At 47.2% G+C, this 20,830-nt stretch overlaps 1 protein-coding gene across 4 annotated transcripts in view; it reads left to right on the forward strand.

Annotated features, from left to right (window-relative positions):
* The window catches only part of DOCK1 (dedicator of cytokinesis 1), a 528,588-nt gene that overhangs the window by 327,413 nt on the left and 180,345 nt on the right, over positions 1–20,830 (forward strand). For 3 of the 4 annotated variants that reach the window (XM_058698108.1, XM_058698106.1, XM_058698109.1), the window contains exons 28-29: positions 5,302–5,403; positions 12,546–12,640. In XM_058698108.1, coding sequence (XP_058554091.1) covers positions 5,302–5,403; positions 12,546–12,640 — 197 coding nt within the window. The remainder of the gene's footprint in view (positions 1–5,301; positions 5,404–12,545; positions 12,641–20,830) is intronic. The other variant, XM_058698107.1, reaches the window with a different exon arrangement.

A 20,830-nucleotide genomic window follows, 5' to 3' on the forward strand; every position in this document is an offset into this window, starting at 1 on the left:
AAAACAGAAAGACTTCGTGCGTCCTAGGGCTTTCCCCTTAACTGTACCAACAACTCATCCATTCACGCCTCACCTCCCTTTGAAACGGAAGACTTCGCTCTGTTACTTTCCTTTTCCCTAGATTTCCGGTGCTCATAGTGTTGCTTTACGGTATTGGTTCTTTGGCTCGAATGTCCCCCAAAGTGAAAGTCGTCAGGAATTCGCCAAGTCCTTTGTCCACCCACTTTTACTACAATTCTTGCCCAGTGTCACTGAACAGTAGATCCTAAATTTCGCTGAGGGATTCCTTTTTCTTTAATCTTTAATGACGATTAGGAGGCAGGTTTGTTTTCTTTACTAAAGTTGATACTTCAACATCTCAATAACAGTTTCTCTTCAGAGGACTTGCCTCGGTGAAAACATGTTTAAAGGTTTTAGCAAAAGTCGTCTCTGGCAGTCATGGAGTGTGATCCCAGATTTAAGTGGAAGTCTCTGGTTACTCAGATCTGGAGCCTGCCCTTCGGACTCGGTGCTCCTGGGTCACTCTTCACAGCTCTCACAGCGCCTGTGGTTTGGGGCTGTCCCCAAGTCCCTTGGCACTTAAAGCACTTTGAAGAGCGTTGAAATTTCTGCCTGTGCCGTGTGTCCCAGGGAGAACAGAAGCCTGCCTGCAAAGCGTGAGCTCCAGGGTCATGTGAACCATTGTTATCTTGTTGACGAACCACCAAGAGCAACTTCATACCTCACCTTCAAGTCATGTGTCTAAGTCTGTCTTTGTTATATAGAGAAGTCACACTCTCTCAACTCCTCCGGGCCAGGCATTAAAGCCCTTAGGATTGTTCTTTTAAATGATACACTCGCCCTAAGACCTTAAACTAGGCAGAGTTGGCAAAGATACTGTGTCAAAGGTAGGTCTCATCCTCAGTTCCCGTTTTCCAACATCTGTCCTTTTTTTTTTTTTTTTTTTTTTTTTTTTAATCCCTTGCCCCTGTATCCCTCGGTGACATCTTACATTCACCTACCTGCCACAGAATGTCCCCTCTTCCACCACCAATGCTTCGTTCTGCCTGTCTTCTGTTCTCCCTGTTCCCTGTCCTACTCTCCACCTGCCTGGTGCACTGGGACCCCAAGCATATTTAACTGGAGCATTGAGGGTAGTTCTAGGAGGTCAGGGGCAAGTTTAGTCCAGGGCTTGAGCAATGCACAGCAGTAACCATGTCTGCATGGACAGGGCAGCCTGAGGATAAGATTTTTGAGGATCGGGGAGCAGGAAACACAGAACTTAGGGACAGGGAGGACCTGTCTTCTTCTCTTAGGACCATCTTCTAAAATATTAGTATGTATTTCAGTTTATAAAGGTAATCTGTGGTTTTGTTCTCCAACCCCCAAGGACTACCTGGTTTGTTTGTTAGTTGCTTAGGTATGTTTTCTTTCTTGTGCTGTATTCTTTACATTGCTGAAATACGTATATGTAATCATCTCCAGGTTTGTTCCTCAAGCATTTTCTCATGTTATTAAAATAGTTCTTATTTGCATAGTTAACACTTAGTGTCTTAGTGGTCGCATAACATTTCATGATCACGCTATGGTATGGTTGCCTGACTTGGCAAATAGCGATCGATACAGGGTACCCGGTTCAGCCTGAGCTTCGAATAAACAATAAAAGGATGAGTCAGCATATGGATGTCCCATGCAATATTTTCAATGCGGTATTTGCGACATGCTTATTTCCTGTTATGTGTCTGAGATTCAGATTAAACTGGGCATCCTGTATTTTATCTTGCAATCCTACACCGTATCCTATCACTTACACAGTTTCTGGTTGTTGAACATGCAGATGTTTTCAGCAATGCAGCAGACATCTTTGGGCATAAACTTCCATAGTTTTGAATGACTTCCTTTGGTGGATTGTTAGCAGTATCATTACCAAGGCGAGGAGTGGGTTTTTTTCCCCCCAAGACTTTTCAAGCCTACTGGCAAATCGCTTTTTAAAAAGGTTATAGCAATTTATGCTCCCACCAGCAGTGCAGAAGAGTGCTCATTCCCTGCACCCTTGCTAACATTATCATCCCTTAAATACTTCTTTGCTGTTTTGGCAGGCAAATAATGATACATCATTTTCATCTGTGATTACTAATGAAGTTCACATTTTTTGTTTCTTAGGCATTCTCTGTCCTGATTTTTAAGTTTTCTGCAACTGTATCCTGACTTCTCTGCCCCTATTTTGCATTGCTTTGAGGTCTCAGGACTTGTCTTGTTTTTATTTATTTACTCATTTTTCCTCAGCCTCGAGGCCTGGAACCTGGTCCCCACACTCAGGTTTCAGGACGCGTTCTGCACAGTCACCACCAGCCTACCTCCCAGCCTATCAGTTGTTCAAAAGTAAAAGCTTCCTATGACTTCTCGGTGCATTTCAAATAAATCAATTAAAAAGCAGAGGATAGTAATTTTCTTTCGAGCCTGCAGAATGAGTTTTCCTTTCACAGCTCTCCCCCATTTCTGCTTCTAGTTCCTGGCTGGTTTCAAATACAGCTTCCATAACGACCCACTGAATGCCTCCCCAGAAACCCACTGGTCCACCACACGGGGCTCCACTGGGTCCACGAGAACAGTAGAGCATGGTGAATGCATTGCTTCCCTTTGGAAATACGGGTACCCCATGCATGGGACTCCATTCCAAAGGCCATAGGGAACATTTCTATGGATTTCGGCAGGCATATCACCCCATTCCAATTGGGGTCCAAAGCTTCAGCTTAGAAGGGAGCTGAAATAGTGAGATTTGCTTCTTCTAAGAAATTCTGAACAGGACAACTGCTCTGGAACAGTTCCGTAGGTGAAATAAAGAATACATTTGCACCCCCTGGCCTTTCGCCCTCTAACTCATGGTGGAGCCCTGCCTCTGTCCCCTTCCCTGGGCGGATTCCCAATTGGTCCTCGTCGCCATAGAGTAAGAGGCCGTTGGCTTGCCTCCATGACATTCTCATCCAAAGCAAAGTCTGCCCGACTGGCCATTTGCATATTCCCAGGACTGGCTTTGTGGAAATTGCTACCTTCTCGTCATTTCTTCATTCTTGCATCATGTCAGTTGCCCCAGTCTTGGCCTTGCGTGAAGTTTTCAGCGTTACATGGCAGTCCGCTGCCTACGTTGAGTGTCTCCGTATCACCTGTTTGAGTGTCTGGCCAGACTCCGGATGCGCACTCTTTCTTCTCATCCATGCTGCTCAGTGCTCGGGCGGTTGGCATTCTCAGAACTGCCCTGGGGTTCTGCTTTTCTTTCCACTTTTGGCTTGATATTTTAAGTTAAGTACATGGGTATACCGGATCTAATTATATACATAGCTGGCTTTGTGATTTCCGACGATTCTAATGTGTAGGTTCCCATTGCTTCACCGTTTTGACCTGCAGAAAATTAATTTGAGCCCCTGCCAGGTACATCTTGGCCAACACAAGCTCTATTTGGTCAAAAAAGCCCGGGGTCTCCTGAGGAAAAGGCCGGCCACAGATAGCTGCGTCAAGGAGGAAAGTGGGACAGCGTGTGTGGCCGCCTTTGCCTTCCCTCACCCTCCTGCAACTTTCTCTGATGCCTGTAGAAGTACGGGAAAGTCAGTCTCCAACTCCTGTTGGCCATTAGCAGCGGCCTCAGGTTTCTCCAAAAGAGAATTAAAATGTACATCTGGACAAGAGGAAAGAGATTAGTTCAGCGACAAAGTGCCCACCTTGCAGCTGGAAGCACTGGCTTTACACCCGGTTTTGCCATTTACTCATTTAGAGGGGAACACTCAGCCCCCTGTCTCACTGCCTGTAAAATGGGGCAGGAAGAGGATCTGTGGTGTGGTGGACTGGGCCTCAGCACAGCCCTTGACACATGGTGGTCAACGGTACAAGGGCCATTTTCCAAAAGGGCATCTCCTAAAGAGCAAGGGAGATACAAAGGCAGCTTCTCTGGAGTCATGAGGATGCCAGATATTTACATATTTCACAAGTTCATATTCATAGACATTTTGCCATTTTCCAAATCATCCCTCCAGTGGAAAACAGGCAATCTTCAGCTCTTTCTCTGAACCCCAACATGGAATCAAATCTCAACAATTATCATCATTCACAAAGAATTTATGTTTCTATGCAAGTGGAAGATAGCATATTGTCATTCTTGTATTTGTTCGGTTTGTGCAATGCATCCTTTGAGGACTCATTTGGAAACATACACGTATACTATAGGAACAAAATGGATTGGGAAAAATACTGGACGGTACATTTCCCTGTAGAATATGCGCCCAGATGAATACAGAGCGCATTTAGGTATTCCGGTAGAGTGCTTGGAGAGGTGGGATGGGTAAAAGAACAGTTCGGGAACGCATTTAAGAGGGCAAAATTGGGGTGTGTCTGAAAGAATGTCTCATCCTGTAATTGGACCAGACTCGTACTGGTCGAATGGGCGAAAATGTATTCCCTCTGTTTCTTAAAATGTCATTAGTTTAGGGGGGGGATCTAGAAAAGCAAGGAAGGTTTTTATGTTTTTATGTTTAGCCATGACCCCCCCAGAAGGGATACATTGTACCCAGTGGTAACGGGACCACCTGACCCTCTGCCCACCCACCAAGCCCAGCCCCCTTCAGCGCACACACCCACAGCCGCACACGTACTGGCTGCCTCTTCCTTGGCTGCTTTGCCCCGTTCTTTCCTCCATGACTTGATTCTGCGTGTTGGCTTCTGTTTTCCCTCCTCCTCTTCCTTTTCTCCCGGCTCCGTCTGCCAGGAGAAACCGTCCTCTCTGCCACTTTACATTCTGATGAGCTTGCATGCCTCTTCACATTCTTCTTGTGGAAGAGAATTGGACCATAACTCATCGTGGAATCGGTGGTGATTGCCTCCAAATTGGCCAAGGGGGACACGGGCAGATTTTGAGAAATAAAAGGCCTCTCTTTGCCACGGCCCGAGAGGACGGGCTGCACACACATTTCGCCTGGTAATAAGAGCAGCAACTTTCCACGGAGCACAGAACACAAGTGTCAGTGGTTCCAATCTCGTCTTTCATTTTTGCATATTTAATGCAAGAACATTTAAAGCTTGTTTTTCCAGCCTCGACAACCGTGTGTCAGGAAGCATTTAGCGCAGCTAGAGAGAAGGAAATAGAGCAAAGCCAAGATGGTGAGGTTGGCAGTGACCGGTCCTCACGTGCCGAGGGGCCGGGGCTCGGCCCCCCCCCCCACAGCCCGCTGCTTCTCTGTGCTGGTTTTGCCCCCAGACTCTTAGTCGATACCGACTTTCCCCGTTGTTCTCGAGAATGTTGTTCTCTAATTGTACCCTTTGACTCCTTTACAGGGAAACTTCGTGGCTTGTATGACAGCTATCTTACGACAGATGGAAAATTATCATTACGCCCATTTGATCAAGACTTTTGGAAAAATGAGGACTGATGTTGTTGTGAGTGTTACTTTGACCCTTTTCATATAACCACGTTGGGGGGGGGCAGCATTTTAGGCAAAACAGTGGTGTGGAGATTTCCATTTTAAATGTGATTTTGCACGGGGACTTGGCTCCAGTTGACTTGAGAAGCCACCTGGCAAGGTCCTACTGAAGTCACATCTCTAAGAAGATGAGGGTCCCCACCCGCAGGCTTGTTTCTTACGCTGAACTGGGGAGGGACTCATCATCTCAGCCCAGAACGAGGTTTCTTCTCTGATGGGTTCCCTCTCCTGTGTTCAGGGATCACTAAAGATGTGGAGATGTCCCAAGGAGAGTCTGCCGGTAACTCCCGTTCACCTGTTGACTGGCTTCTCGGTAGCAGAAGCCAGAAAGTCTTTTCAGCTTTAAATTATACTCTGGTATTAATTAGCTCCAGTCATGGGAGCTCATCAGCATTTCTCCTAATAATTCTCTAGTCATCCTCAATACAACTACGACACAGCTCAATTAGGAGAAGCATAATAGAGGGGAAGTTACCACTTAGGAACCACCTCCCTAATGGCCTGAGATCCCACGGCCATATGGCAGATGTCTTCCGCAAAGCTGCAGCCGCCCTTGTTGGCGGAGTTCTCGATTAGCTGTTGACCTCAGCTCTGGAATCTAGTAACGTAGAGTTCATTTCTGAGACCCCTGGATTCCTATAGGGTACGGCAGATGCTATTACTGTCTCCACGACTACGTTGCTTACGCTGCACCCCGTTAAACCTCCCTTACTGAGGGAAGGGCAGAAGAATGCACTTGATGATTTTTTTCAAAGGATTATTTCTAAGAAGAACATGTTCTTATTAATTGTTGCCACTGTGAGTGTGTGTGTGTGTGTGTGTGTGTGTGTGTGTGTCCGTGTCCGTCCACGTGGATGCACTTCTGTGTATGTGTGTGTGCGTGTGTGTATTTAAATTTCTAAGGAGACAACAATGAATCTGCATCTTAAAATCATAGCGGATTGCCTTAAATAAAAAGCAAAGGACCAAGAGTGTATGTGTGAATGTGTATGTACGTGTCTCTGGGTGTTCAGTTCTTTTCAAAATCATCGGCATGGAGTTTAAAGTAGGGGTGTGCTCATGGGGGGATCTGTGCTACATTTATATCCTGCCAGTCTTGAGTAGTTACGGCACAGTGAATTCACATTGGATATATGTGATGTTCCATGCCCCCGGTGAATCTTCACTGGATCCCTCGGCCCCGTTTGGGTCACCGAAAGGATAGTTGTAGGTGAAACTATGTGCACATTTTCCTAACTAGCCTTCCAGACTGAAGAATACGGTTTTTCGAGTGAGAAGTACACCCATCCTGAGTAATTAGGATCTAATTAATAATTTGCCCTTTATCAGAAGAGTCCTGTGATCAAAATCCCCACATGCAAATCGCTAAACATATTTCATCTCAACTATTAAGAGGTGCTGTTGGTAGAGAACCTTTAGTGCATTGTGAAAAGTGATGTTACAAAATGGTTTTTAGAAATGACTATAATTTGCTGAATTCCGAGCGTGTGCCCTCTCTGCTTGCACAGAGCAGACGATCAGATACTTGTTGTGGTCCTGATTTCCCCAGGGATTTATTTTTTTCCCCCTTAGACACAGCAGTTCAGAAAATCAATTATTTGCAGACGATTTGATTTCCGTTATAAAATGGCATTTGTGGTTTGGATATCAGGAATTCAAACTGCAAGGATCGTAGACCTATTTTATTGTTGCTAATCTGTTGGAACCTTTGTAAAATGTGTTCCTGTCCATTAAGTATACCTAGAAAGTATTTGACTGTTTTTCTACTCTGACAACCACTCACAAAAGTAAGAGATCATTTTGTGTTAAATAACTGAAAGTTAGTTAGTGCTGCAGGAGGAAAATAGTCTAGACCATTTTCTCAAGACTATTTCCTTGTAACAAGTGCTGCTTCAGGTTTTCAAGTGTAGCCCTCTTTTGGTTGGATGAGTGATTCCCATACGAAATCGCAGTTCCTATCAAGACCAAAGTCACGTGCCTCAGAGCTGTTAATTTTATAGTCTCTCAAATGGTCCCTTAGACCCCAAGACAGTGAGAGAATGGAGCACAGCGTGAGGCAGATAGACTGATCCAGAAAAGAGAAGGAACCGACACGTTCAGTTCCAAACTCTCTCGCGACACGGTGATCTCTGTAGCATGGCGAGCCTCGCAGGACCGCAGTGGGGATGCCGGGCTGCAGAATGGGCTGCTGGCTGTTCCGTGTCCAGTGTCAGAATCAGGAACACCATGAGAGAACTTGCAGTGTCCACGGTAAGATCAGAAGTGATGCACAGTGCCCCGGACCTTGCAGGGAAGAGAGCGGTCTTGGTGCTTATCCCAAATTTCCCAGTAGGTGGCCTCTACGAAGCGTCTGTTGAGGGACCAACTGGTCAGTGTCCCATATCCAAGGACAGTAGGGGCAGAAGTGACGCTTCCTGGTTAAATGTCGAGTGAGCGCGGCACCCGAGTACTGTAGCCCTCTTGCCTCTACCTTGGACTCGTGGCTGGCCGTGTGTCCCCGAGCAGCCCAGCCTGTCCCCGTGGCCTCTCCACTTCTGGGTTCTTTTTTTTTGTTTTTAATGTTCATTTATTTTTGAGAGAGAGAGAGAGTGGGGGAGGGGTGGAGAGAGAGGGAGACACAGAATCCAAAGCAGGCTCTAGGCTCCGAGCTGTCAGCTCAGAGCCCGACGCGGGGCTCAAACCCATGAACTGTGAAATGATGACCTGAGTCGAAGTCGGATGCTTAACCGACTGAGCCACCCAGGTGGCCCTCCACTTCTAGGTTCTAACCTAAAGAAGCCGAGTTAGCAGACCTGTGAGTGAGCAGGGCCCTCTATCTGGAATGTCCTACCCCCTTCCTGCAGCTTCAGTCCCACCCCTTCGGAGGACCCTGACCCGACACCTGCCCTGGTCTCGCCAGGCGGACGCACGCCCTGTGCTCCTTCCTCCTTTCCTTGTCTGTCCCACTCGGCCATCAGCCTGTACCGAGGTGGTGCTGATGTCTCACGCCCGGTAGCAGTGAGTGAGGATGCTTGTGGGGGTTGGGAAAGCAAGGACAGTAGCAGGTGACTATCCACGCCCGGGAAACATCCCGATGTTGGGTGAGCCTTGAGCGCCGTGTGAAGCAGCCACCACGGTGTAACCTGCAGCCTGTGTGGGTGGCGTCCTGAGTGGGAGGAGGAGTCTTGCGCTGAACACGTTTCTCTACTTCTGGTGACCATTTCCTTGTAGACGAAGCTGTAGTGTAGGTCCTCCTCCCCGGACGGTGAATCTGGGGGGTGCAGAGCCCTTTCAGAGTGAATCCAGTCAGTAGCTATTTATTGGGCACCAGCTTTGTGTTAGCACAGTGGAGGAAGTTGTGGGCAAAGCAGACGTTCCTGTCCTCCTGGGCCTACATTCTGGTGGAGAACATCGCAGCTCATCGGGGAGTCCTTCCAACCAATTCCAACTATCCATGCTGCAAGGGCATGGTCCTTGTAAAATAGCCAGACTGGACTGGGTTGGGTGGTCAGGAAGCCTCCCTTACAAAGGAGAGGACTGTGGAGTATTGAAGAAGGGAGAGCCATGCAGTTGGTGGGGGGGTGGGGGGGGAGCATGTACAGGAGCCTGTGGTGGGGGGAGGCCGTCGGTGGGGGGGCAGCAGTACCAGGGATGAGATGAGCCTGGACAGAGACTGGGATGTCAAACCGCATGGACCCCACTGGCCAAGCGGAGACACTCTGTGCTCTTTGCTTGTTTGTTGTCGACTTTCTACACCGTTTGTTTGCTATTTTCCCCTGAATTGTTTTAAAATTATTTTTTCAGACACTTATTTATTTTTTAATTTTTGAGTAAACTTCTTGGGGTAATTGTAAAGTCACCCGCGGCAGTAAAGAGAGAGGTCTGTGGGCGCTGCGCCCGCTTTCCCCGGGGGGCGACATCTTGCGGGACGGTAGCGCAGAGTCAAGACCCAGTGCCGGCGTTGACGGGGTCCTTGGCTCTCACGCGTCTTCCCCCAGTTTCGCTTGTACTCTTTCCCCTATTTATCGTGAGAAGCTTCAAACATACGGAGAAGCTGAAAGAACAGCGCAGCGAAAACTACTGCCCTGTCCCCCAGAGGCATCGGTGGTGAGCACTACACCATGTCTGCCTCCACTGCGTCTCTCTGTTTCACCAGCTGGGCAGCCACATCCCGTAAGTGTGTGAGAAGCATGTGTCTCCCCTGGTGGTTCAGCAGGCCTCTCTCGGGAATGAAGATCTTCTCCAGTGGCCTCATTGCCTTTCCTGAACATAGCAACCGTGCCCTCATTGTTGCCATTGGTATTCCCATTCTCTCAATTCTGTCCAGTCTTTCTTGTCTTTCGTTAGGGGCTTCCGCAAATCAGGATCCAGCCCACATTCACTCATTGCATGTGGTTGTACCTCCTTCGTCTCTCTTTCTGCTAGAACAAGTGCCTCACCTTGGTTTTTTTTTTCTTTCTCCGTGCTGCTTTGGGATGCCTTTCAGTGTGTGTCTCCATCCCTCCATATGTCCTGCAGACTGGAAGGTTGGCCTAAAATTCAAGTTCATCCTTTTGGCAAGGGTGCTTCAGAGCTGGTGTTAAGTGCTCTTTGATGCTGTGCCCACTGGGAGGCTGGGATTGCCAAGCTGACCATTACTGACGAGAAGTTTGATTGCTTGGTTGACAGCGGTAACAGCCCGATCTCCCCGTTGTGAAGCTATGTACCCCGTTACAATTAGCACGTAGTCCTTGGGTGATACTTTGGCACGCACAAAATGTCGGCAGATATCCAATCCCCTGACAGTTCCTCATCTGATGAGTTTAGCATCTGTTGAGGGTCCTTCTCTGAAACAGTTATTTCTTTGGCAAAGCAGAATTTCTTACTTCTGGGAGTCACAACATTTTGGCTTTAATCTCAGAACATTGGGAACCCCCTGGGGATGTGGCTGAATGGGAGGTTGGGAAGTGTTGGTGCCTTGACCAGATTTACAACTTGAAAAGGCCATTCTGGGTCAAGCGTGGGGATCGAGAGGGACAATAGGGGACATAGGTAGACGGGCTAGGATTCTCCTTGGCAGTCCAGGTGAGAGAGGATGACCGTTTATTCAGGTGGATGGGGGTAGGGATAGATAGAAGCAGGTGGATTTATGACAAGAAGGTTCCGCCTACGCATTGGTGCCTTTTGTTAGAGCTGCCCACGTATCGTATGGGGCATCCGGTACCCCCATAACAATCAAACTGGAAAATGCCGCGGGAAGGAATTGGCGCTGAAAGCCTGAGGTTTTCACAAAAAACCTTGTATCAGTCCTCTGTCTCCCCTTGTTGACTCGGAGCTTCCAGCGTAATAGTCTGCTAAGCCTCATCAGCCATGGTGGGGACCATCGCCATGCCTAGTAAATTATGCAGACCGACAAGGACGCCTTTGCAGAACCTCATCCTCCACAATACGCAGAGTTTTGTCTGATCAGCAAAGTACCAACATTGAACAGCTGAGCCATACTAATGAAGTATGGGGCTGTGTTTCCTAGAAAAAAAAAATCAGGGAGTTGGGAAAATATGCTCCTCTTCCAGAATAATAAAACCCAGACCCTGTATCTCAATTATCAGGCTTTGAGGAGTGATCAGCAAGAAAGCCAGCAATTTCATGCAAATAGAGATGTGGCTAAATTATGGCACCCAGCCGGCCAAATGTGCAACCTGGTCATTAAAATGTGAAAGTCTTGGCAAAGCGGGGAAACTTAAGTGGTGAGCTCTGCATGGCGGTCATTGACCGGGGGAGAGGTGCTGTGCGTTGTGTCTGGGTTGCCCGGAGCACCCCTGGTGGTCCGAGCTCGTGTGAGCAGGGTCTGGAGGACGTCGGGATGCCTCTTCTCTCTTGACTTTGGCTACGTCCTGAACCTCTCTTCGACTGGGGGCCCCTGTTGTAAAAAGGGGGAAGGGATCACAGTTGCTCCCTGAGGTCTCAGTCATGGTGGGGGGCCCACCGCAGGCACAACTTACCAGAGCCCGACATTGCCGTTAAGGTTGCCGTGAAAGTATTTAACTCTGCACATCAGCTTATTGATTCTGTCAAATCGAGCTTGTACCTATTGGCGAGAACCGCCTGTTTCGAACTTTGCTAAGAATCGCGTTCCTGGCCGTTTAACTTCCTCCCGTTCGTCGCCTGAGTCCTCACGGCCGTTGCACCTCCTTATGGTTCCGTAGATTAAATAAATGACACGCAGCCACTCACTGGGCAATCTCTGACCGCGGCCTCATTTTTCTAAGAGAAGGCTCTGTTGCTTTTCCCCTGCCCACCTCGGACCTTGAGGGAGCATGCAGACTGCTGGGGCCGTGTGCTTTTGAGGATAAATGCTAGTTTTGTTCCAGTCAGCTCAGAACAAGTGCCAAGCTGTCAGGCTCATGAAGTTCTCCTACTTCTGACAGGCACAGGCCGGAGCCCCCAGGAAAAGGGGTGTCCCTTCCTGATGCCAGGAGCAGTCTTAGCGTGGAAGCAGGGTAGCAGGGCAGGGCATGCCCCGCGAAGAGCAGAGAATCGTGCCCAAGACAGCACAAGAATCGCTGAATAGCGTGTGGGGTCATAGCTGCCAGATGAAAGTGACCACGCAACTGCGTAGATGCTCAGAGGGTCATGGCGAGCTGAACAGGTGCAGGTGGTCGGGAGTTCCCGCCCGAGCCTTTTCCTTGTTAAGTTACACTAAAAAAAAAAGGAATGGATGTTAATACCCCGTATTCCACCTGATGGGCCCTGTTCGTAATGAAAAATGGATTTAGAGTAAACAGAACAAATAGCTACAACCCGCATGTGATGCTTGCAAAATATCTGTTTCCCTACAAGCAGAAAGAATGCATATGGGTAACCTGAAAATCTACTCCTTATGACCATTAGATGTGCCCAGGTGCTGTTTCTGAATACATCCCTGAAAACGTGACCGCAGACAGGAGGTGCTCAGGCAAACAGAAAAGTAGAAGTAAGGCACAGCTCCTGTGAAATACATCTTCATTACTTTTTAGATTGTTTTCGTTCAGCCAAAAAAAAACAAAAAAATGAAGTCATTTATACTGTAATTATTCAAGGGAGGATTGGTTTTCTCCTTTCTCTTGGTGGGCTGTTTCAGTGTTCTGTTTTTTATTTCAGGATTTCCTGATGGAAACATTCATCATGTTTAAGAACCTCATTGGGAAGAACGTCTACCCTTTCGACTGGGTGATAATGAACATGATGCAGAATAAGTAAGTACCGGGAGGAAAGCTCTCACCTTTTACAAGGTGCCTAATTCACATCTGGTGGGAACAGTGGTGTTGCCTGGATACCATGGGGGCTCTCCTACAAAGAGCACATCCTCCCCATTCTGCGGTGCAGACAATTATTTGGAGAAATGGACCTGGAGATTGGGTGATTTCCTTATGCCAATGCGGGGCTTTTTCCCCCTGGGGAAAGAGGGAGGTGAGCCCTAGCCCCTCCTTAGCCTTTGTCAGAGGCGACCTTTGTCTACCTCTTGCCATCCATTTGCCGTCGTATTTTAATCACATGTGTTTATTAGCCCAAGTGTTTCTCACCCTGTCGAGGTTTTTGAAAGGTCTTTGCATTTTCTCATTTCAGCTTTAAAGAGTGAGCATTTTCTTCATACTTATTAAATATTAATCCTGTGCCCGGTTTATCATTTCGCTGTGAAGGCTGTTGGTTAATGTTCCAGCTCTTGTGTTCTCTAGTTCCTGTAAGCACCAGCAATGATCATTGGGTTCTCAATCACATGTGATTTCTGGAAGAAATTCCCCCGACCTCCTTTCCCCCCCCCCCCTTGTTTCTTATTGCATTTTTTTATGGAGATAGTTATAGATTCATAGGCAGTGCGGTTGTAAAAAGAAATACAGAGAGATCTTGTGTATACTTTACAAAGCCAGGTTCCCTCGATGGTAACGTTTTCCAAGACTATCGCACGATTCTGCTCCCAGGGAGTCGGCATGGATGTGATTCACCAGTGTTACACCGATATTCCCATTGTCCTTGTGTGTTTCCTCGGCGCCTGTTCTTGAATCCACCAGCACAAGGGTCCCTCTTGTTGCCCATCCATAACACATCCTTCTCACCCCTCCACCTCCCCCCTCCCTAAACCCGGGCAGCCACTCATATTTTCTCCACTTCTAAAATTTTGGCATTTCCAATGTGATACATAAATGGAATTCTACCGAATGTAACATTTCTAGGATGGGCTTTTTTCACTCTGCTTAATTCCCTGGAGATTCACATAGGCTGTTGGGCATACCGATAGTTTCTTCCTTTTCTCTGTCTGGTGGCCTTGCAGGGTATGGATGGACCACAGATGGTTTAACCATTCATCTGACGAAGGACGTCCGGGTGCTTGCCAGTTTGGGGCTACTATGGATAAAGCTGCTATGCACATTCATGTACAGATTTGTGTGTGAACATAAGTTCGTTTCTCGGGCGTAAATGCCCTGGGGTAGGTACTCTGGGTTGTATGGTAACTACATGTTTAATTTTATAGAAGCTGCCAGGCGATAGCTGTACCATTTTACGTTCTCACAAGCAATGTAAGAACGATCCAGTGTTTCTGCATCCTTGCCAGCATTTGCTGTCCTCGCTATTTTTCGTTTTAGCCCTTGTGATAGATGTGTGTCTCATCGTGGTTTTGATTTGCCTTTTCCCTGATGCAACAAACAATGGCTTGCCGTGTCATTGAAAACCACGGGTCTCTTGCTGGCAAGACCCGGGTCTCTTGCTGGACAGAACCACAGGCAGGCCCCTGCGCAGAGTGCGGGAGGTGGTGGGTGCGGACTCTGCCCTCCACCTTGTGACCCCACACATGAACTTGACCTGCGTCTCTCCTACAGAGTGGCCGTGGCCTGGCACCCAGCCTAGGCATTCTACACCCGGGGCAAGGGAGGGGGCACTGCCCCCTCACAGGTCAGATGTGATTCATGCCCCAAAATTGTTTGACTCGGTGCCTCTGATCCCAGGGGTCCCACGGGGGAAGGAAGGTGTGGCCACACTGTATTGATTTATGCTAGTCTGTGATGAGTGAGAGTCTGTTTTCAGTTTTAGCATGAAGATTGCTTTGTTCCCTCTTCCCACCACTCCGTCATCTGCCTCCTGCTGCCAGCCCTGAAGTCTGGGAGCATAAGCCCAGAGCCACATGCGGGTGAAAGCCACGTGGTCTTTGGTTCCAAGTGAGGGCCACTTGTTTAGGGTTTCCTTCTCTGGACATTCTGTCCAGCTTCTCCCAACACGTTCTATTATTTCTACAGCGAGAAGGTGGCTTGACCTGTGGCCTCTGGAATCACATGCTCCCTGTACATCAGTCTAGCCTTGTCCCCGTGTCCTTTCTCACTAGGGCACCTCCACAGGGCCCAGCCTCATGACAGAGATGCAGGTGTGTGATGGCATCTCAGACCCAAGCCTTTGCATCTCGCCATGGGAGGAGAGTCTTGTCTGGGGGGCAAGGAATATCTGTGAGGGAGAAGCCATAGGGTGCTGTGTCCTCATAGCAAGGGATGTGATGGACACTTTGGGGCATAAAGTCTTGTGTAGGTGATAAGAGAATTAAAGTCTGGGGGCTCCTGGGTGGCTCAGTCGACTAAGCGTCCAACTCTTGATCTCTCGGCTCAGGTCATGATCTCACGCTTCATGAGTTCGAGCCCCGCGTCAGGCTCTTGAGCGGATGGCACGGAGCCTACTTGGGGTTCTCTCTCTCTAACCCTTTCCCTCTCTCTCTTTCTCTCTCTCAAAATAAATAATAAATTTAAAAAAAGACTTAAAGTCTAGAGCGGGGAGCCCATCCTTTTAGCTTGTTCAGGGTGCACGTAGGCTGTAGCCCCAAAGGACATCTCGACAGGGGACACACTGAATATAAAATCCCTATGGTCTGACTCATGTTGCACATCAAATGTTGTACAGGATGGTCTAATCTAAAATCCTAGCACTGTGACACCAGGCCATCCAGCCGACAGCGTTTCTTTCCTCTGGCAGTGCTTTCCAAGGATGAGCAGCGTCTGTGTGCGTGTAAGTGAACACGTGGTGCGTGTGTATGGGCACGCACGTGTATATATGGACACGTTCACGGAGGAGTGTTGGTACCAAGTAAAATCTCCTTGATTTGCGGAGATTCTGGCTGTGAGAGGCTCACATCCATCCAGGTCCCTCTCACACTGCCGCCTTCCCCAGGAGCACATTCCGAAGCCAACACGTACGGAGAGGCATAAGCCACAACCGAGGCGTTTCGGTCAAAGTTTCGGCAGCAATGATCGTAATCTTCATTCTGGAATCTTCCCACTGCCCCAAATGCTGCCCTCTCTGTTGAGTAAACAGTGTCAATTTTTAGAAGCTGAATCAATTGGGTTTTGGAAGGAAAGGTATTACTTCTGTGCCACCAACTCGCTAAAACTTATAACTTTTATCTGAAAACATCTGCTTTAGTGACCCTGCAGTTTTCTTTAACTTTAAGGGTTTAAATGCCAGGTTCAGAATGAAGCGTTTATTTCATTTTCTTATTGAATGCAGTCCTTCTTTGTGATGTGTTCTGTGTTTGCCCCCTAAGACTCAAGATGAATATTTGGCTGCTTTCTACGTGCCAGGCGCCGCTGTGGGGACATGCGGTACTCATGGCCATAAAACCCACAGCAGCGCTCTGAGACAGCTGGGTTTTTATGCCCATTTTACAGATGTGGAAATCGAAGCAGAAAGCTTGGGTAACTTGCCAAAAGACGCACAGCTGGGAATTGATGGGGCCAGTATTTAAATCCCGAGCACACCCTCTAAACCACCCCGCTACCCTGAGTATGTTTCCTGTCTTTCAAAGAGAGTGTTGTTGTTTTTAACCCTGGTGTCCTTCGAGTGGGACTTTCCTGCAAGATTTCCTACGTATCTAAGTGAATGTTAAGCCTGGAAGTCAAAACATTCTTACTCAGCTTTTGTCGCCATGAAAAGTGTATGCTGTTAAGGAGGATATCATTTACTACTGGAGTCCTGTTGTAAACTTCTAGAAGAATAAAAGGTCCTTAATAGTGCAGTGAGATCATTTCCTATAGAGGTTACGTAGATGCTACATAGCGCTGTTTCTATGCCGTTATCTGCCTTTTTAAAAAATCTGTAACTTAATAGCTCGATACCTTCTGTGTTGCGAGACTTCCCTGCTCTTCCTCTGCTTGGCATGTATCAGAGGCTTCCTTGCCTCCACAGGATGAGCAGTGATGCCCAGAAGCTTTCAGGAGTCTGTATTAAAATATTAATGGTACAGCTGGACACGCGGTTTTACCATTCCCAGCTTAGAAATGGACAAACTCAACCCCTGCGGTCTCCTAAATATTTGTGTACTTGTCCAGCTTTGCATCTGCAAAGGCACCATCTCAGCACCTGGGGCTTCTTAAATGTAATTAAAGATGGCGCCCGTCAGTTCTGGTGCAACAACTCCAAAACCAAGAATCAAAGTTAAAAGATACAATGAATGTCCCAAGGACAGGAGTTGCTCGGTCGCCGTGTTGTGGATAGCAACTGACTGGTGGTGGCCTGACGTTAGAGCTCCGCTGTAGGATCAGACGGTGCCAGATGGCAAGATGACATTTGAGATAAGCACAGTTCAGATAGAGTAGAAATGTGCTTGCCTGTTACCCAGAAGTGCTTTAAAATCCTCCCGGAGGGAGGCAAAGGCTAAGTCTCCGTGTAAGATCTGAGGCTGTATTGGAAGCAGAGACCTTCACCTGAGTCTCGAAGTGCTGGTATCCATCCTTGAACTCATATTAGCCAGCTTTTTCAGAGTTAAGCTTCGCAGGGTGGGCAGCGTAGTCTAATGTTGAAGACTCACGCTGCGACTCTTGAAGAGTTCTCCTTGGTTGCTAGCGGAAACGTGACCACTTGGTTGAGTTTCCATGTCTTTCTTCTAGTCTTAGGACTTGGATTTGTCATAGGAGGGTGTTTGTACACTAAAAATCCCTGACTCGAATTTTAAGGCGTAGGAGTGATCCAGTAGGCGTTGAGTCTACTCGCTGGTTTCACTGAATCTCTTTTTCACCTTGAAGAAAGCATCTGTTATTAACCGCCATAATGTCACTTGAGAAGGACACTTCTACACTACACTGGGTGAGAAAAAGAGCAGTAGATTTTTAGAATTAGACTTTCTAACTCATATTGAGTGCAGAACATGATACAAAAACCCTTTCTACGTTTGTCAACCATTCAGTCTTGGCAACAGAACTAAAAACAAAATTCAACTACCCTGGTTCGGATTCTCACTAGGCCTTGGTGTTTGTGTCCCTCTCTCAAGATGAAAAAGGAATAAAACCAACATTTTTACTTCCTCAGAATACTCCTAGCTTGCAACAGCAATTATCCATCGTTTTGAAACGTTCCTGTAGATTAGCACAGTTTCTGTGTCTTGTGCTTCCTGCTCTAAGCTGGGGCCAAAAGGAGATTATATTTATGACTTGTGGTTTATATCCTACCCACTTTCAGACAGGACTTGGTCTGTTCTGCAAGTAGCGATTCGTAGGCCCTGAATATAAAATAGAACACGTAAAACCACAGAGAAAACATGAAGCTCTCTAGAAGCCGAGCAACTTGAAGCTACCGGGAAGACAAAGCCAAAATAATGGTTTGCAAAATTCTCGCTGGATGATAAAAAAGTTCCTTGCCAATTTGTCAGCGGAGACTGATGATATATGTTACAGGTCCTTAAATGACATATCAAACAAGAGAACATCACAGTTAAGGAATCGGTTGGGAAGTCAAAATTCTGCTCACAGAAAAGGGAAGAGATGGTCATTTCAATTTTGAAATGCTTAGGATATTGCCAGTTGGAATCTACTGGCTGTAACAGAGCCTGGTCATAATTGGACCTGTCTGAAAGACTAGCTTGTCAAATGAGTGGGTTTTGCTAACTTGCCAAATAGAGCATTGTCTAGTTGTCGACCGTTTAAACATTAAAGACCATCAGTCAGAAGTGATGGTCTGGTTTTACTATATCTGGAATCCATTTAATCTAATATTTGTCCTTAGCAACCCTGAAATTTAAAAAAAAATTTTTTTTATTAACATTTATTGATTTTTTGAGAGTCAGAGAGAGACAGAACACGAGCAGGGGAGGTGCAGAGAGAGGGAGACACAGAATTCGAAGCAGGCTCCAGGCTCTGAGCTGTCAGCACAGAGCCCGACGCGGGGCTCAAACTCACAAACCGTGAGATCATGACCCAAGCCGAGGTCGGTCGCTTAACCGACTGAGCCACCCAGGCGCCCCGCAACCCTGAAATTGTATCTCATCTCAGAATTTGTGAGATCATTATTGCTACTTCCTTCATGCGTCAAAGCCCTAGTTTCGATCATGGCCAGGTGGAGACTGTCCCAGAACAGTCCAAGCCGATGTTTGTACCATCTGTTTTTGACCACCTTTCTTTGGCCTACGGTGTTAGTGCATTTCTGTGTGGCCTCTTCTACGCCTTCTTCTCTCCATGATTCAGGCGTCTTTTGACCGGGATTTGTTAGCCTCAATGCATTAATACAACATAGTATGTTTCCACCACCCTGATTGTGCACATCACATATTCACACACCCATACTTGCGTGTGGCTCCTTCGTGGGGTAAATTTCCCATGCACATTTTTATAACGTAGCCATTTCTCTCCTTTTAAACACAGCACATTTCCCCACTCATAAGTAGTATCCATCAGATATATCAGAGTCCAAGATGGCAAGCTCATGGATGTTTCTGCCAAAATTAATCTGGCGTATAGTCAGGACAAGAAAGGGCCTTAAGCCTTAGAAAGGTATTCTACCTTTGAGATGCCAGGCTTCTTAAGGATAAATCATGATAATGCTCAGAAAGCAAATTTGCACGGTAGGCTGTTTGCAGGTACAGCGCCATTTGGTTTCATTGCTGTGGAAGAATTTTTGTCCTTGTCCACACTGTGCCCTGGGCTCAGAGCAGAGGAAATGTGCCACTTGCCTTAGGGTGAGAGAAAGCGAGGTGGGGGGGGGGGTCCCCACTCACTGGGGATCTGCCTCAGGGGCCCTGACAACAGCGATAGCTGAAAACGGCCCAGTCTGGGAGGACTGTGTTTTCCTGCTCAATCTCCTGCTCAGGAAACACCTCTCCCGTGAAAGGACACGCAGCTGAAATCTTTGTGCAAGTTGAAAGCATGCATATAAAGCATTCCGGAGACTCTTGGATTATTTCTCCTCAACATCTTTTTACTCCCTTTGAAGCCTGAGGTTTTAGTTGATGTTGTTACTTTTAATTTAATTTATTTTTTAAATTCACCGGTTTCCTACCGAGGCTTTGCATATCCAACGGCTTGAAGATTTTAAGCACACCTCAGAATCCTTTTTCCCTTTGAAACTGTATACAGTTTCAGGCCGTTGACAGAAACACTGTCACCGCACAACTTGCTGAAGACCACAGGAAAAAATAAATAAATAAATAAGTATTGTTTTTCGGTGGAAGAAAGAGGAATTCAATGTCAGTGTAATGAAAACATTCTGGAATGAAAATTTCCCCGGAGCTCAGCATGCCCACGTTTCACCCAGCTCTCACACTTAATAATATCGGTCTTTGAACTTGGGTGCTTCTCCAAGGAAATTGGCCTCACCTGAGATGTCTTGCTGCTCAGACCCCAGTTTGTAGACAGTGAAGGCACAGGCCTGCCTCCTCGGTCGGGCCAACCGGGGTATCCCCGAGCACGGTTCTGGCTGGTCTCCTGGGGAAACACGGGAGATGTTTCTCTGGGGCTCGGCTGGCCACCGTGAAGCCCTGGGATTTCAAGACGGATGTTGATTCAGATCTAGTAAGGGCACCTTGGATCTCTGAGCAGGACTTAGACCCCCACCCGTGTGGTACTTTGCCACCGGTTTGCAGTTCCGTGTATCCTTCATGGCATTTTCATAAATTATTTTAGTACTTTCCATATAGTTATCCAACGGTATGCGTGCTTTTGCTCTGTGCTTAATAATTAAGCTTGGCCTGAAAACAAATAATTCCAGATTTTACCTCGGTCTGTATAACCAATTTATCACACATAACGCAGATCTTTTATACAGTTGGGTTTTATTCAAATGGCCTCTTTATTTAATTCAGAGATGAGAACTCAAGCTACTCTTCAAAGGCATGGCAGTGATGAAGAGCCCTTAGCCGGGACTCTTATTGAGGGAAGCTCATTTCAGAGGAAAGTTTTGAAAGGGCAAAGTCTGCTGAAGAATTCTCAGAGACACTGCGCACCTTGCTGTGAGCTCGTGGCTGGCGTTGATGAGGCCGTCTGCTGGCACTTAATCCTGGAGGACGTACTTCACTTCACGAGAAATGATGCCAAGCACACTCTCTGTTTGATGCATGAAATTTCTTGCAAAGCGCATGACAAAATGGAGGAAATACGTTTTATGAAGGTCACCCTCCAGATCCCTTTGTCCTAAATGTTCACCTC

The sequence above is a fragment of the Neofelis nebulosa genome, chromosome 13 (assembly GCF_028018385.1).
Source record: "Neofelis nebulosa isolate mNeoNeb1 chromosome 13, mNeoNeb1.pri, whole genome shotgun sequence".
NCBI classification, from domain to species: Eukaryota; Metazoa; Chordata; class Mammalia; order Carnivora; family Felidae; genus Neofelis; species Neofelis nebulosa.